The following is a 15,057-nucleotide window of genomic DNA, read 5'->3' on the forward strand; positions in this document are numbered from 1 at the left end:
AATGCAGAGGGTCGTTGCAGCATAATCTGAAAATCTATATTTCAATAAACTGGATCATGTACAAGAAATGAGAACATTTCCTGGGACTTTTAGTCTATGAAAATCAGCAAAAAGGACATGTCCAACTTAAATGTTCGCACAGTAATCAGTAAGATTGAAGCAGTAATAGTCTCCCACAAAGAAAATCCCAGACCCAAACTGATTTTTACTGCAGAATTCTACCAGATCATTAAAGGAAAACTAACACCAGTGTTCCTCAAACCATTCCATACATAGAAAGAGAAGAAGTTAATTCCGAACTCGTGAAGCTAATATTCTAATAACAAAAACAGGTAAAGACATGACAGAAATGAAACTGATAGGCTAATCTATACAGCAGAATGAGACTGTCCCACTAGGCCTAGCTTGAGCATAGGAGACCTCAAAGCATGGTTCCACAGTGACACACTTCCTCCAATAAGGCCACACCCCTAATAGTGCTACCTATTGGGCAAGCATTCAAACACGTGAGTTTTGGGGGCCATACTTATTCAAACCACCACAGGGACTCAAACCAGGAAGTGAGAGATCCACACAAGAGAACCTTGAAAACACAAGAGAAATGTAAGGCAGCAGAAGATGGGAAGACCTCTCATGCCTCTGGATAAACACCGTCACCATAGCAAAAGTGACTATACTACTAAAACTCATCTGGAGAGTAAGTGAAATGCCCATGAAAATTCAAATCATATACTTTGCAAAAACAGAAAAAAGAATCTAAATTCATATGGAAGCTCCAAAGAGCCACAACAGTCAAAGAAATTGTGAACAAAGGGACAATGCTGGAGCTATTACAGTTTCTGATTGCAAGTCCTCTCCAGAGCCATAGCAACAAAAACACCATAGTACTGACGTAATGGAACAGAACAGCAAACCAAGAATTAAAAAAAAAAAAAAAAAAAAAAAGCAGATAAACAGTTTCTGCTTTCATAGAATGAGGAGAAAAATAAAACCACATGGCTATCTATAGTCATGAGATTTTTGACAATGATGCCAAAAAACATATCCTTAGCAAAATCCGGCCTCTTTAACAAATACCACTTGGAAAACTGAATGTTCACAGGTAAAAGAACATCGTTTCCTACATTTTACTCTATGAAAATCAATTCAAAATAAACCAAAGACCTTAATACCTAAACTAAAACATAGCATTTCCAAAGTTAAAAGGCTCATCTATAGCAAAGAGAAAAAACAAGTAAAGAGATAGTATACAGAATAAGGAAAAATCTTTACTAGATATATATATGACAGAAGGATTTATATACAGAAAATAAAAGAACTCAAAAAAAAACCCAAACAATCCAATCAACAAACACATGAAAACAAATTAATTTTAAATATACAACTAAAAAGAGAGCTAATAATGTCCCAGCTATACCACTTCTGAGTATATACTGAAAGAGCTCTGTGTTGTTAGTTTTTTTTTCAAGTTGACACGAGCCAAGGTCATTTAGAAAAAGGGAACCTCAACTAAGAAAATGACCCCAGCAGACTGGCCTGATTAGTGACTGATGTAGGAGGGTGCAGTCTGCTGTGGGCTGTGCCACCCTTGGGCATGTGGATGTAAAAGAAAAGCACACTGCGCAAGCCATGGAGAGGAAGACAGTGAACAGTGCCCTCCACAGTCTCTGCTTTAGTTCCTGCATCCAGATTTCTGTGCTGCTCTGAGTTCCTGCCTTGAGTTCCTTCTATGAGGGACTACAACTGGAACATGCAAACAAACAAACCCTCTCCTCCCCAGACTGCTTTTGGTCATGGTCTTTATGATAACAATTAATTCATGCTCTAAGTCAAGAAACCACAGAAATATTCCCACATTTATGCTTACTGTAGCCCTATCCAAAATAGCCAAGTTGTAGTTTACAATCTAGGTGTCCATCAACAGACGAATACATGAAGAAAATGGCACATGCACAATGAGACTTTCTTCATCCTTAAAGAGTATGAGATTATGTTGTTTGCTGAAAAATGGATGAAGCATCCTATCACCATAATAATCCAGATTCTGAAGATAAATGCCACATTTTGTCTCATTAATGGATCTTAGATTTTCTTTAGATAATGTCTTTTGTTCCTTTGAGAATAACTTTAATTAGATGTACTCAACTCAGTGCACACAGTCCACTGGATACTGCCACTTCTACATATATGCCTTGAAAGCAGAAGAGAGCCTGGAGGTGGAAAGAGATTAGTAGAAGAGGTGGGAGAATGGAGAGGAAGCTATGGGGTGAACATTTTCAGAGTACAGCATCAATGTCAAAGGAATGACCCTTATAAAATTCAACACAGTATACAGTAAGTATACAGCAACAAACATGTTAAACAATAAAAGAGGATATTTAAAAGGGCTGGTGGTGTTGGATTGACATTGGTGACTCGCATGCATGAGCAAGGCCTTGGCTTCTGTCCCCAGAACCAAGAAGAAAAAGACCTAAGGAATCAAGTAACACTACGTGGTTGAGATGCTGAGAGTTGTTAATAGACTCCTGTGACTGAAGACAGAAGAACTGATGTGTGAGACTCTAGTGGGTTTGGTTTGAGACACATGACGGTGGAAGGGTGAGGTACCTATGCTCCTGCCCCTAGTGATTGTGCAGAAATCACTCAGGATGCCTGGCACCCTTAGCTGGGTGGCCAGAAAGGAGGAAAAAAAAAAAAAAATATATATATATATATATATATATATATATATATATATATATATATATATCCATATCCTAAGTGGGTTCTGCTCCAAATCAAACTTAACCAGACCTCAATAGTATGAAAATAAAGAGAAACCACATATAAGAGAGGTAACAAGGGATCTGATTAATAGAGTTGTGTAACATTTAATATATGTAAGAAACAGAAAAGTGTGCAACTGAATGCTTAAAAGCAGATTCCAAATAACCCAATTAAAAACTGGGGCACAGACCTAAACAGAGAATTCCCAATAGAGGTGTGGTAGTTTGAATAAGAACAACCCCCATACACTCATATATTTGAATGTTTGGTCATGAGGGAGTGGCACTACTTGAAAGGGATTAGGAGGTGTGGTCTTGCTGGAGTGGGTGTGGCCTTGTTGGAGGAAGTGTGTAAAGGGTGGGTTTTGAGGTTTCAAAAGCCCAGAGCAGTGGCAGTGTCTTGCTGTCCCTGCTGTCTGCTGACCCAGATGTACAACTCCCTGCTACTCTTCCAGCTCCATGACTGCCTCTGTGCTGCCCTGCTCCCTGCCAGGAAGATAGTGGCAACTGTAAGCAAATCTCAGTTAAGCGCTTTCCTTTATAAGAGTTGCTTTGGCCCCCATGTCTCTTCACTGATTAAGACAAGAGGAAACTCAAGTGGCTAAGAAAGACTTAAAGAAACTTTAATCTGGGCTGCAAAGTTTTACAGAAGCCTATATAATGACATGGAAGAAGGAAGCCCTTGCTCTTTGCCTGCTTGCCCTTGCCTTATAAGCAAGTCCATTCCTTCACTAGCACTAGAGCCTACTTCTTTGAAATTCCAGTGTGTAATAAAGACCAACTGAGATATCCAGCCTTGTAGACTGAGCAAGTACTGGATTCTTAGATTTTCATTTACAGCCATTGTTGGTTTAGCTGGACTGCAGCTTGTAAGTCATTCTAATAAATCCCCTTTTTTATATATATAGAAAAATGTATTCTGCAAGTTGTTACTCTAGAGAACCCTGACTAACATACTACTTACTCTTGGGCATATATCCAAAGAACTTCATCCCACAACAGGGACACTTGCTCAACCATATTCACTGCTGCTTTATTCATAACAGCCAGAAACAACCTAGATGTCCCTCTGGAACATCTGGAAACAACCTAGATGTCCCTCAAAAAAAGGTTGGATAAAGGAAATGTGGTACATTTACACAAGGGGGTATCACTCAGCTGTTAATAAAAATGACATCATGAAATTATGTCATAGAAAATAGAAAAAAGATCATCCTAAGTGAAGTAACCCAGAAAGATAAATATGGTATGTATTTGCTTACATGTGGATATTAGCCATTAAGTAAATGATATCCAAGCTATAATCCATAGACCCTGAGAGGTTAGGTATAGAAGAAGGAACTTGGAAGAGTGGAGGGGAGACAAATGGATCTTTATGGGAGGGAGAAATAGAATAAATGTTATGGATGGATGGGCAGGCAGGAATGAGAGGATCAGGTAGGGAGGGAGAAGGGAGACGAGTTGAGGGAGAGAGGTCAAGGAAAGACTGCTAGAACTGAGGGGCATTTGAGAGGTGGAATGGAAACCTAATGCAGTGGAAACTTCCTAAAATATGTAAAGAGGATCCCAGTGAAGTCTCCACATAATGGGGGAGACGGAGAACCAGCTGGTCATCTCTTGTCATCAAACGGCACTTCCACTACTGGGACTGGGTTGTCCACTTCAGTTGTTGGCCAAAAGGGTCCCATAGAAATCACCAAAGAATCTAGGCTGTTACCAAGACAATAGGTTGCTCTCTGAAAATGGACAGGAAGGCCTCATTACTAAGGACAACATATATACACACAACTCAGTGAACACAGAGAGGCTGGGCTGGTGCCTACATAGAACCTTCTCCATCCCTACTTCCACTCTAGGGTCTTTAGTATAGGAAAATACTCTGCGGGCTACACAAAGAGAAATGTAAACACCAAGCCAGCCACAAACCCTCTGACCTACAATCTGTCCTGCCTTCAAAATATGTAATGGTGGCAACAAAGCTCGTGGGAGTAACCAACCAATGTCTGACCTGACTTAAGGCCCACTCCATGAGATGAAACCCATACCCAACAATGTTTGGGTGACCAAGAACCAGAGACTAGGTAGCCCAGAGACCTAGGGGAAAACCAAATATTACTGTTATAAAAAATAAAGTAGTGATAAAATGAATCCTAATGACATTCTGCTATACTCATAGATCAGTGCCTTGCTCAGCCATCATCCAAGAAGCAGCAGATGGGAACAAATACATAAAACCACAGCCAGACATTATGCAAAGAGAGTCCTTGGAACACACAGGATATCTCCAATAATTTCTCCCCTCAGAGCTCAGAGAACCCCCAAGAAAGGGGAGGCAGGAAGAGTGTGAGAGCCAGAGCAGAGGGAAGACACCAGGAGACCAAGGTCCTCTAAATCAACTGAGCAAAGAAAGCTCACAAGAACTCAGAGACTGAAGCAGCAGTCACACGGCCTCACTGGGCTGCACCAGGCCCTGTGTGTCTATTACAGCTTTCAGTTTAGTGTGTTTATAGGATTCCCACGTGTGTCAATGAGTGGGTCTTTGATTCTTGTGCCTTCTCTTGGGCTCTTGTCCTTTTGTTGGCTTGCCTTGTCCAGTTTCTATGTAACAGCTATTGTTTTATCTTAAGGCGTTTTATTTTGTTCTATTTTGTTGTTATCTTTTAGAAGCCTGTTCTTTTCTGATGAGAGACAGACAGACAGTGGATCCAGATGGGAGGGCAGATGGGAAAAGACTGGAGGAGGAGAGGGAGGGGAAATGGTGACCAGGATTATATTGTAGGATCTGAAGGAACTAATGAGACTGGAATCTTACAAGGAAAGAGTACTGAAAGAAAAGAATGGCTGTAAATATCCCCAAAACGAGAGAAGCTACACCTCAAAATCAAAATCCCCTAGAGAAAGACCTAAGCCAAAACCAACTACATTGTATCAAATAGCAACCACTGTATGGTTTTAATTTAAAATTTAAGGGATGAAGGCAAACTATCACAGCTGAAGTATAAGACTGGTAGAAAGCACAAATACACAGGAAAGAACAAATGTTCCACTAAACAAAAAGCTCTGTGACTCTAACATCCTAATGCCAAAGATGCACTGTCGGTCTGGAAGACAGGAAGGGACAAGATGGTAACTGTGCACACGGTCAAAGAGGGGACTGCAAGGATGCTAAGGATGCTGCTGCTAAATTAAAGGGGAAAGTTTCTGCCTACAATGAAAACTCCAAGTCAATTAAATATTTAAACATAAGATGAGTAAAAGTATGAAAACGTATAAAAACACAGGCACAAAAAAAAAAACAAAAAAAAAAAACCCACACTGAAATAGCAGAACAAAATGACTTACAACTCACATAATCAAGCCCGTGCCTGTCTAAACCAATGGTTCTCAACCTGTAGGTCACAGCCCCTCAGGGAGGTTGCATATCAGATATTTACATTAGGATTCCTCACAGTAGCACAATTACAGCTATGAAGTAGAAGTGAAATGTTGGGGGTCATCACAACACGAGGAACTATATTAAAGAGTTATACATTAGGAAGGTTGAGAACCACTGTTCTACACAGTACATAGAGGAAGACCAGGAACCTAAGAGGAAAATGGTCAAAGGGTAGTAACAGACAGCTCACAGAAAAGTAAACAGACACCTGTGCTGGCTCACTTTATGTCACCTTGGCACAGGCTGGAATCATCTGAGAGGATGGAACAACCCCAATGGAGAAAATGCCTCCACATGATGGTGCTGTAAGGAAGTCTGTAAGGCAGCCCATGGTGGGTGGGGCCACCCTGAGCTGGCGGACCTGAGTAAGTCATGGGGAGCAAGCAAGGAACACACTCCATGGCCTCTGCATCAGCTCCTGCCTCCAGGTTCCTGCCCTGCTTGGGTTCCTGTCCTGACTTCCTCCAGAGATGGACTATGATGGGGAAGTATAAGCCAAATAAACCTTCTCTTCCTCAACTTGCTTTGGTCATGGTGTTTTATCACAGCAATGGTAACCCTAAGATAACACCATTAGACACATGAAAAGATAAGGAACTTCACTCAGAATACAGAAAACTGTATTGAAATACTACCTTTTACTCACAGTTCTTCCAAATCCAAAAAATTCACCACAAAGTCTACCAGAAAAACAAGCATTCTCATGCACGGCCAGTGAGATTATAAATGGTCACTCCAAGACAGGCAGGCCCACAGAGCTGATCAAGTTCTGGGAATTCATGAACATAATTATATGAATAATATGATATATACTAAGGCGCATGCGCACATGCACACACACACACAAACACACACACACAAACACACACACACACATGCAGCTGTGAAAGAACAGCAGCAGTTTTGTTTTATTGGTTTTTCTGAGATAGGGTATCTCTGTGTAGCCCTGACTATCCTGGAACTTCCTCTGTAGTCCAGACTGGCCTTGAACTCAGAAGAATCCACCTGTCTCTGTCTTCTGAGGCTTGTGCTACTACCACCCAGCTAGAACAACAGGAGTTTAATAAACTTGGATGTCAGACAGTTGGATATCCAACTGTCATGGGATTGTGACAACAAGAGGAAAGGAGAGAAAGAGAGAGAAAGAGAGAGACAAAGACACAGAGAGACACAGACAGAGACAGAGAGACACAGACAGAGACAGAGAGACACAGACAGAGAGACAGAGAGAGAACAGCAGAAGTAATCTATACGCCAGGCAGTGGTGGCGCACGCCAGCACTTGGGAGGCAGAGGCAGGCGGATTTCTGAGTTTGAGGCCAGCCTGGTCTACAGAGTGAATTCCAGGACAGCCAGAGCTACACAGAGAAACCCTGTCTCAAAAAAACAAACAAACAAAAAAAAAAAACAAAAAACAAAAAACAAAACAAAAAAAAAAAAAGAAGAAGAAGAAGTAATCTATACATTGTCAGAGAAACCTCTGGCACATGCTGTGAACTGAAATAAGAAGTATAGAAAATACAGTGTATAGGCTTGCCCTCCAAAGGTGGTCCCAGAATGGCAGAACAGGATTCTGCTGTGAACTTATTAGAAAATCAGAATTCAGAGGGCCACAGCTCAGTAGTGAAGTATCTGACTGCAGAAATTCAGAAACCAGCTGGGCTTGTGGTCCATGACATCCCAGCATCCCAGAGACAAGTCATGAGTTAATGGCCAGCCTGTGCTACACAGCACGGCTTTGCCTTAAAAACTCAAGAGCTGGGATGTACCTCAGTACCAGAACACTTGTTGGATGTATTCAAGGTCTCAGGTTTAATCTCTAAGGGAAAGAAGAAAAAGAGGAAGTGGGGGAGAAGGGAGGAAGAGAAGAAGGAAGAGTAGAGAAAAGGAAGGAGGAAAATAGGTAGATTCCGAGCTCTGTCTACGTCTACTACATAGGAACCCATGTTAAAGTGATGTTGCAGATTCACAGGGGCATCTGAGCTTGAGAAGCCCTGAGATCAGATTTGTAAATATAAAGGGAAGGGATATATAAGAAAAGTCACGCATATTTTAATTGAATAAATAATTATTTATTCTTATCTAAGTAGCTATTACAAAACTGAGTAACTATGGTAGAATGACCATACATTTATATCTGCAATTGTTCCAAATCGTGCCAATATAATTAATGTCACCACACCTACAGGGCACAGAAAGGGTGACAGAGGAAGAAGTACATACCTTTGTATCTTTTGCATTAGCTTTTTTCCCTGGCTCAGATTTTTATAATTTTATTAGAACATACTATTCTAAATAGTATATTAGTATATTAGTAATTTGAAACCATTAAGAAAAAAAGAAGACACATGATACCTGCCAGTAAAACAAAGAACGGAGGGTTAAGGGTGAAAGAAATGTCTGGGGCAAAAAGAAAAGATGTCTTCACACAGAGAGGTGAGAAATCAATCGTGCGTGTGTGTGTGTGTGTGTGTGTGTGTGTGTGTGTGTCCGTGCATAGGCTTGTGCATGTGTGTATACATGTGTGCAGACTTGTGCATGTGTGTGTGCACATGTGTATGCATACTGTTTGTTTTGTTTTGTTATCTTTGGTCTTATTTTCAATTTTTGGATTTTGTTGATGTTTCTTTTGATTTTTTTGGCAGAGGAAAAGGAACATGAAGTTGAGTGAAAAGAATCTGGAAGGAGTTGAGGGAAGAAAGAATATGATAAAAATATTGTATGAAAAACAATTTATTTAAAAATTAAAACAAATCTTTAAAACAGCCCACTGTCAAAACTATCAAATGCTGCTAACAGCCAAGAAAGGTAATGTCAAGAACATTCCCTGTCAGGCCTGGAAGGTGACTTGGTGACCTTTTCTAGAACTGATTTGGGTGAATGGCAGTGAGGGAATATGGCCTTATTTTTCAGGTTGAATATAAATAAGAAATGCATAAACATAAGCTGCCCACATGCAAATTTACGTAATGCAAATGAGCTGGCTAAACATTTATGAAAGCTACTTTGAGAACACATAGGGCTGGCATCTCCTTTCTAGTCTGTTCCTGGACAAGAAGGGAGAGCCAGAGCGGTCTACTCCAGCCTTGGTGTTGGGACTGATCCCTGACATGCCCTAGTATCTGTTTTTAACAAGAAATGATGTAGACAACAGATCACATTCACCTTAGTGTGACTACCAGAAAACACAGAGAAATTTTTGTCGGCTAAGACTCCTGTGACTTTAAAAAGCTTCCACCTAATTCAGTCAACTGGCCTAATTCAAATTTTTACTGTGGCTGTAAACTTTTGCCTGATTTTTCATTGAAAAACAAAACAATAAAATGGGAATAAATAAGGCAAAAACTCACCTGGGATTTGTTCATTTTCTGCTCTGAGTGGTGGAGGGAAAGCTGAGGGAGAAGGAAGAATGACGTCAGGAAAGACCTGGCCTGCCCTGCATGCAGCTCCAAGCAAGGTGTTACTTCAAGTGTGGCTCTAAGGTAAGTTGAGTTTAGATACTTTGCACTGAATGAATGCAAACACTTGTTTCTCATTAGCACCACACTTACAGGAGAATTAAAAAGATGAGACAATCTTTTTAATTCAACAAATGATAACCTAAAGGAGGAAAGGCTATGGACTTGTCCAGCCTGATAATCAAGGAGGATGAGGGGGTGTGAGGTGGGGGGTGGGAATTAGGCAGTATTGTTAATCTAACACCATTAATCCCCTAAAGTCAGATACGTCAAGAAAACTTGAGAAAACGAAGGGGGGTTTTAAGGCAAGATAAATTTTTCAAAATGTACTTGCTTACATTCCAAGTTGCTTGCTTACAATTCTCAAAATGATCGTTTTCACCTCAGAAAGACAAAATGTACAACCATCCGCAGGCCTCGGTTGTGTCACTATAAACCTGCAAGATGTTAAGATTCTCAGGACCCATCTACAATACTGTCGGATGGGCACATATGACCAGAAAAGCATGGCCCTCAGCATCTCCCTATGTGCCACCTTTAGATGAGTCAGAGTCTAAGGGACCGCCTCTCCACAGTCAACAAGGTAGGAGGGACGCTTACAATGTGTAGGTGGGGGCGGGTGATAGCAATTCCGGACCTGTGGCTGGTGAGCCTTTCACCCCCAATCGTTTTCCAAGAAATGGCATTCCATGAGAAGCCTGGTTGCCTCTTAACTCCAGCTCACCTCTCTCCTTAAACTTGTCCCAGACTTTCGGCGAGCACACAGTCTTCCATGGTTTCAGGATACTGTGTCATTACACAAAACCCATGGGCGAGTACCAAATTCAGAACTGGGATGCCGGGTGTGTGAGGGGCAGGAGGCTTGGTGGTAGCTAACCACTTTCCTCTTCCACTCCAAACACTGAACCCTAGGGACCAATCCACAGGGCTCCAACGAGGGTAGGCTCCCTGCGACCACCGCAGGGTACTCCCTGCACAAGAAGTAGTAGCAGCTTAAAAAAAAAAAAAAGGAAAGAAAATTGCAGCAAGTATTCGTAATAGTCACACTGTGCACAAAAGAAAACTGAGCCTCGCGTGGGTTATTCTGTCCCTGTAATTCATTCACTCGGGACCTGGCTTGCCCACTCGCCTCCTATATCCCAGCACCTAGCTCCAGCAGCCAGAGAACGCATGCGTCATCGCGTCACACTCGCACCACGCGTGCGTCAAATCCTCACGGTCCCGCCCTCCTACAACCCCCGCATCTTCCCCGCCTAGTGCGCAAAATGAGCACGCGCAGGACGAGCTAGCACCCCTAGATTAGCTCTGCAGAGGTGCGGGACTATCCGGACCACGCAAACCCGAGCCCCGGTGTCCTAACGCACCCCAGCACTTCCCCAGACAGGCCCCCCCGCTGATCCCTGGTTGCTGCCAACAGATACCTGAATGGCCCCGAGCTCCCAGAACCCTCCGCCCTTAATGCCATCTAGGGCTCACCCGCCACTCCCGCAATGCGCGGAGCCGAAGGCCAGGAAATGTTTCCCAGGAGGGACGCGAGGCCAGGGATGGACCAGGAGCAGGACTGCAGCTTGCGCATGCGCAAAGGAAGGGGCGGTGCGCCCAACGGTGCTCGGAGTGGGGTCTTCACGTCCAGTGTTGGAAAGAATGTTGCCTGGAAAACAGAGTCGGCTCCTGTCTCACTCTATATTGTAAAATGATGCAGCTGAAAGCGTCTAGAAACCAGGGTTGCGTTATGTAAGAAGTAAAGGCGTTTGCAGTGTAAAGACGACCTTGTCAGACTCATTTCTCAGGATGGGGCTTTCTGGTACATCATGAAAGTTTCTGTATCTTTATTCTATCTGGAGCCAGCCTTCTGCCAGTATCCTGGAGGCTGGAGATCAAATCAGTATATTCTTTACACTCAAAAAGAAGGAAAGATGGGCTTAAATTTATGTTGGAATGTCAACTGGTGTTGGAATAGTTCAGGACTTGGTCACATTGTTGAGATTTCATGGGCGTAGCTTCCCTGTGATAGACAGAATCTCAAATCAGACTTCCTGGTCCTCTGGCCCTTAAAATCTCCTCCAGGTCTTCTGCAATGTTGCCTGAGCCTTAGGCGAAGGAGTTGTGTGATATCAGTTGGGCTGAGAACTCTACTCTCAGTTGCTCTCTGTATTTTGATAAGTGGTGCCAGGCGGTGGTGACGCACGCACGCCTTTAATCCCAGCACTTGGGAGGCAGAGGCAGGCGGATTTCTGAGTTCGAGGCCAGCCTGGTCTACAGAGTGAGTTCCAGGACAGCCAGGGCTACACAGAGAAACACTGTCTCGAAAAACCAAAAAAAAAAAAAAAAAAAAAAAAAGACAAGTGGTGGCCTTCAGTAATGGTCTCCAGCTGCTGTAAAAAGAAGAGTCTTTGTTAAGGGAGGAGATCTACGCTTACCTGTGGGTATAAGAAGTATTGGGAATGCAGTTAGGAATGATATAATTTAGGAAACTGGCAGTAGTAGAGTTTTCTAGAAGATTCATGACAACTACTGAGAGACAGAGAGAATTAATCTTCCCCAGGGATGAGCCCCGTGAGTTGTCCAATACCAAGTGGTCAGACTCCAAAGGGAATACCTGAAGGCAACCCTGGAGGGATGTGGCTGGTTGTATGTATCTGTTTACCTATATGTACAGGTTAAAAACAGTGGTTAAAGAAGAAAAGACTGTGGAGAAGGGGGTGTTAGATACAGGGAAGAGGCAGGGAAGGGAGGACAGGGAAGGGGGGATTGTGTAATATTTTAACTAAATAAATCAGTTTATGAATGTGAAACAAATTTAGATAAAATCCTGGAAACTGATCTAAACTGAAAGATCATCATCATGCATATCATTATCACGATCATCATCATGAATATTCTCTGGATAAAAGAGAAAGAAGCCACAAACCTAGTGCTGAATAGCATTAAAAGGTTAGCAGTTTCTGCTGAGTCAGGCTTACAATCCCCAGGAAGATGTAGGTCTTCTGCTACATAGTCGGTTCAATGACCACCTGTGCTGCATGAACCTCAATTCTTAGGGGAGAAAAAACAGATTAACATGGCATTCACCCATATTTAACTCATGTTAGCAGATGATGTCTCTGAGGAACATTTAATATGAAAAGAAATAAACTATAGGATTTATTCAAATCTCCCCTCTTTCCAGTGACTTTTCTATTTTTGCTCCAAGAACAAATCCAAAATACCAGAAGTCCCTGAAGGCATCAAGCCTTCTTTCCCAGTTCATAATGGTTTCTCTATCCAGTCTTCCACTGCTTTGAGATATTTGAGATGAAGCATTTCCTTGCTCTTGTTGGTTTATCCAATGTTGCCTACACTCGTATGGACTTGTGTATCTAGTTTGTTCTCGATGACTGTCATTCCATCCATTTTCCTCCCTACCCTCCCTCCCTTTAGGCTGACTTGTTCTCTGTACTATAGTTTTACCTTCCCAAGAATTCCAAATAAATGCAAGTAGGCTTTAACAGGGCTTCTGAATTTGGCTTCTTTTATATACCAAAATCATTTCCGATCCATCCATGTTACTATTCGATGTTTTAGGTCAGAGCCTTTCCTCCTACACTTTCTATTTCATGATATTATCTAACGATAGTATTTTATTCTGACCCTCAGTATTCAAACATTGGATATTGGGAGCTGTGAGATCTTTTAATATATCCTTATTACTTTTGAAAAGCATCTCCCGACTTTCTGATATCACAAAACAGTACAGATTCAACCTGAATTTTCACTACAGAGCCCTAGGACCAGTCATTTCTCAAGAAGCTATTATTAGAGACTTTGATGTCTTAGCTCTCAAACTGTACTCCGTGCTGTTGGGCATAAGGATATTTAAATTTCTCAGCAGATAGAGGTACAAAATGTGTATTTACCTGCCCAAGTTAGAAATCTCTATGTGGTTACATAGAATATTGGGAAATCATAAGATATTTGGCAACAGTAAAATGTTTCTGCACGTGCATGACTAACAATGGCTCTTCCAAGGCTTTTCTGGATACACTTGCCAATGATATGTCAATAAAACCTCACACATGCCCTTGATGGTCGGCTGCAGGTGCATCCACCATGGTCAGAACAGTATTGATACATGGGAAGCAAGAAAGCAGTCCAGGTCAACATAACTAAGTAGCTGGTGCTGATTTAAACTGCCTTGCTGGGCTGAGGTTAATCTTGACTAGCCACACATATTTATATAATTTCACTTTTGTGGTTTATCCAGAGAGGACCCCCCTCTTTCCCCCCCCCCCCCAAGATGTTCTCTGAACCATTGTGGAAATTCCCAGATAAGGACCCATTCTCCTTCTAGTCTCTCAGTTGTAAACTTCTACTCACATTGGCCCCCTGGCAGCAGCAGGATACTCTCAGAGAGATGATTGGAGTCTGTTCTCTGGTAGCTTCTGTTAGATTAGCATGGTTGCTGATCAGATCTTACCAATGTCTTTTTTGTTTGTTTGTTTGTTTGTTTGCTATGGCAAGTGCGTCATAAAGCACCATGAAGGTAGAACCATTCTTACAAGTGGGATTTACAGAAGATCTACATTTCCTGATCCAAGAAGTTTTAAGGGAATTGGAGCTTTTGGTGATTGAAAGACTTGCAAAGCATCATTTGGAGATGAAGCTGTTAAATACTAAAAGAAATAAACTTGACACATAGGTTAAAAATGTATGAACCAAGTGGGAAAAAAAAAACAGAAAGATACATATTAATGCTCCCTGAGAGGAAAGTAACCTGGACAGTATGACCAGCTTCAAACCTCATGACCTAAATCCTCCTTTTGTTCATTCTCAAAAATCACTGACCTGTTTGATGTTCTAAAGATTTTGTTGGTCTTGTGAAGATTTGTTGATAGAAGGTATGCTGGTTTGAATAGGTCTGGCCCCCATAGACTCATCTGTTTGAATGCTTGGCCCATGGGGAGTAGCACTATTAGGAAGTGTGACCTTGTTGGAGTAAGTGTGACCTTGTTGAAGAAAGTATGTCACAGTGAGGGCGAGACTCTCCTATGCTCAAGCTCCACCCAATGTGGAACACAGTCTCCTTATGGCTGTCTTTAGATCAAGATGTACAATTCTTAGCTCCTTTTCCAGCACCTTGTCTACTTGGACACTGCCGTGCTTCCCTCAATAATGATAATGGGCTAAACCTCTGAAGCTGTAAGCCAGCCCAAATTAAAAGTTTCCTTTACAAGAGTTGCCTTGGTCATGGTGTCTCTTCTCAGCAATAAAATTCTAACTGAGACAAAAGGCAATATGTTTTTCCTTTAGAATACCTACTACGTGTGCAGTAATCAGTAAATCTAGAGTCCTACAGTTCTAGACTATAACTATTTCCTGACAATTTTATGTTCCCTGTATTATCAAAAGTCTGTAAGTTG

General features: G+C 41.9%; 1 protein-coding gene across 4 annotated transcripts in view; it reads right to left on the reverse strand.

Annotated features, from left to right (window-relative positions):
* The window catches only part of Znf248 (zinc finger protein 248), a 28,935-nt gene extending 17,587 nt beyond the window's left edge, over window positions 1-11,348 (reverse strand). Inside the window, exons 1-3 of one of the 4 annotated variants that reach the window (XM_076940383.1) lie at window positions 11,135-11,309; window positions 10,383-10,629; window positions 9,551-9,592 (exon numbers count right to left, since the gene is read on the reverse strand). In XM_076940383.1, coding sequence (XP_076796498.1) covers window positions 9,551-9,565 — 15 coding nt within the window. In that variant the 5' untranslated portion in view covers window positions 9,566-9,592; window positions 10,383-10,629; window positions 11,135-11,309. Of the gene's footprint in view, window positions 1-9,550; window positions 9,593-10,382; window positions 10,829-11,134 lie in introns of those variants that run through there. The other 3 variants (XM_076940382.1, XM_076940385.1, XM_034511249.2) reach the window with 3 other exon arrangements.
* Window positions 11,349-15,057: the final 3,709 nt, after the last annotated feature.

This window comes from Arvicanthis niloticus, chromosome 9, assembly GCF_011762505.2.
Source record: "Arvicanthis niloticus isolate mArvNil1 chromosome 9, mArvNil1.pat.X, whole genome shotgun sequence".
In the NCBI taxonomy this organism is placed as follows: Eukaryota; Metazoa; Chordata; class Mammalia; order Rodentia; family Muridae; genus Arvicanthis; species Arvicanthis niloticus.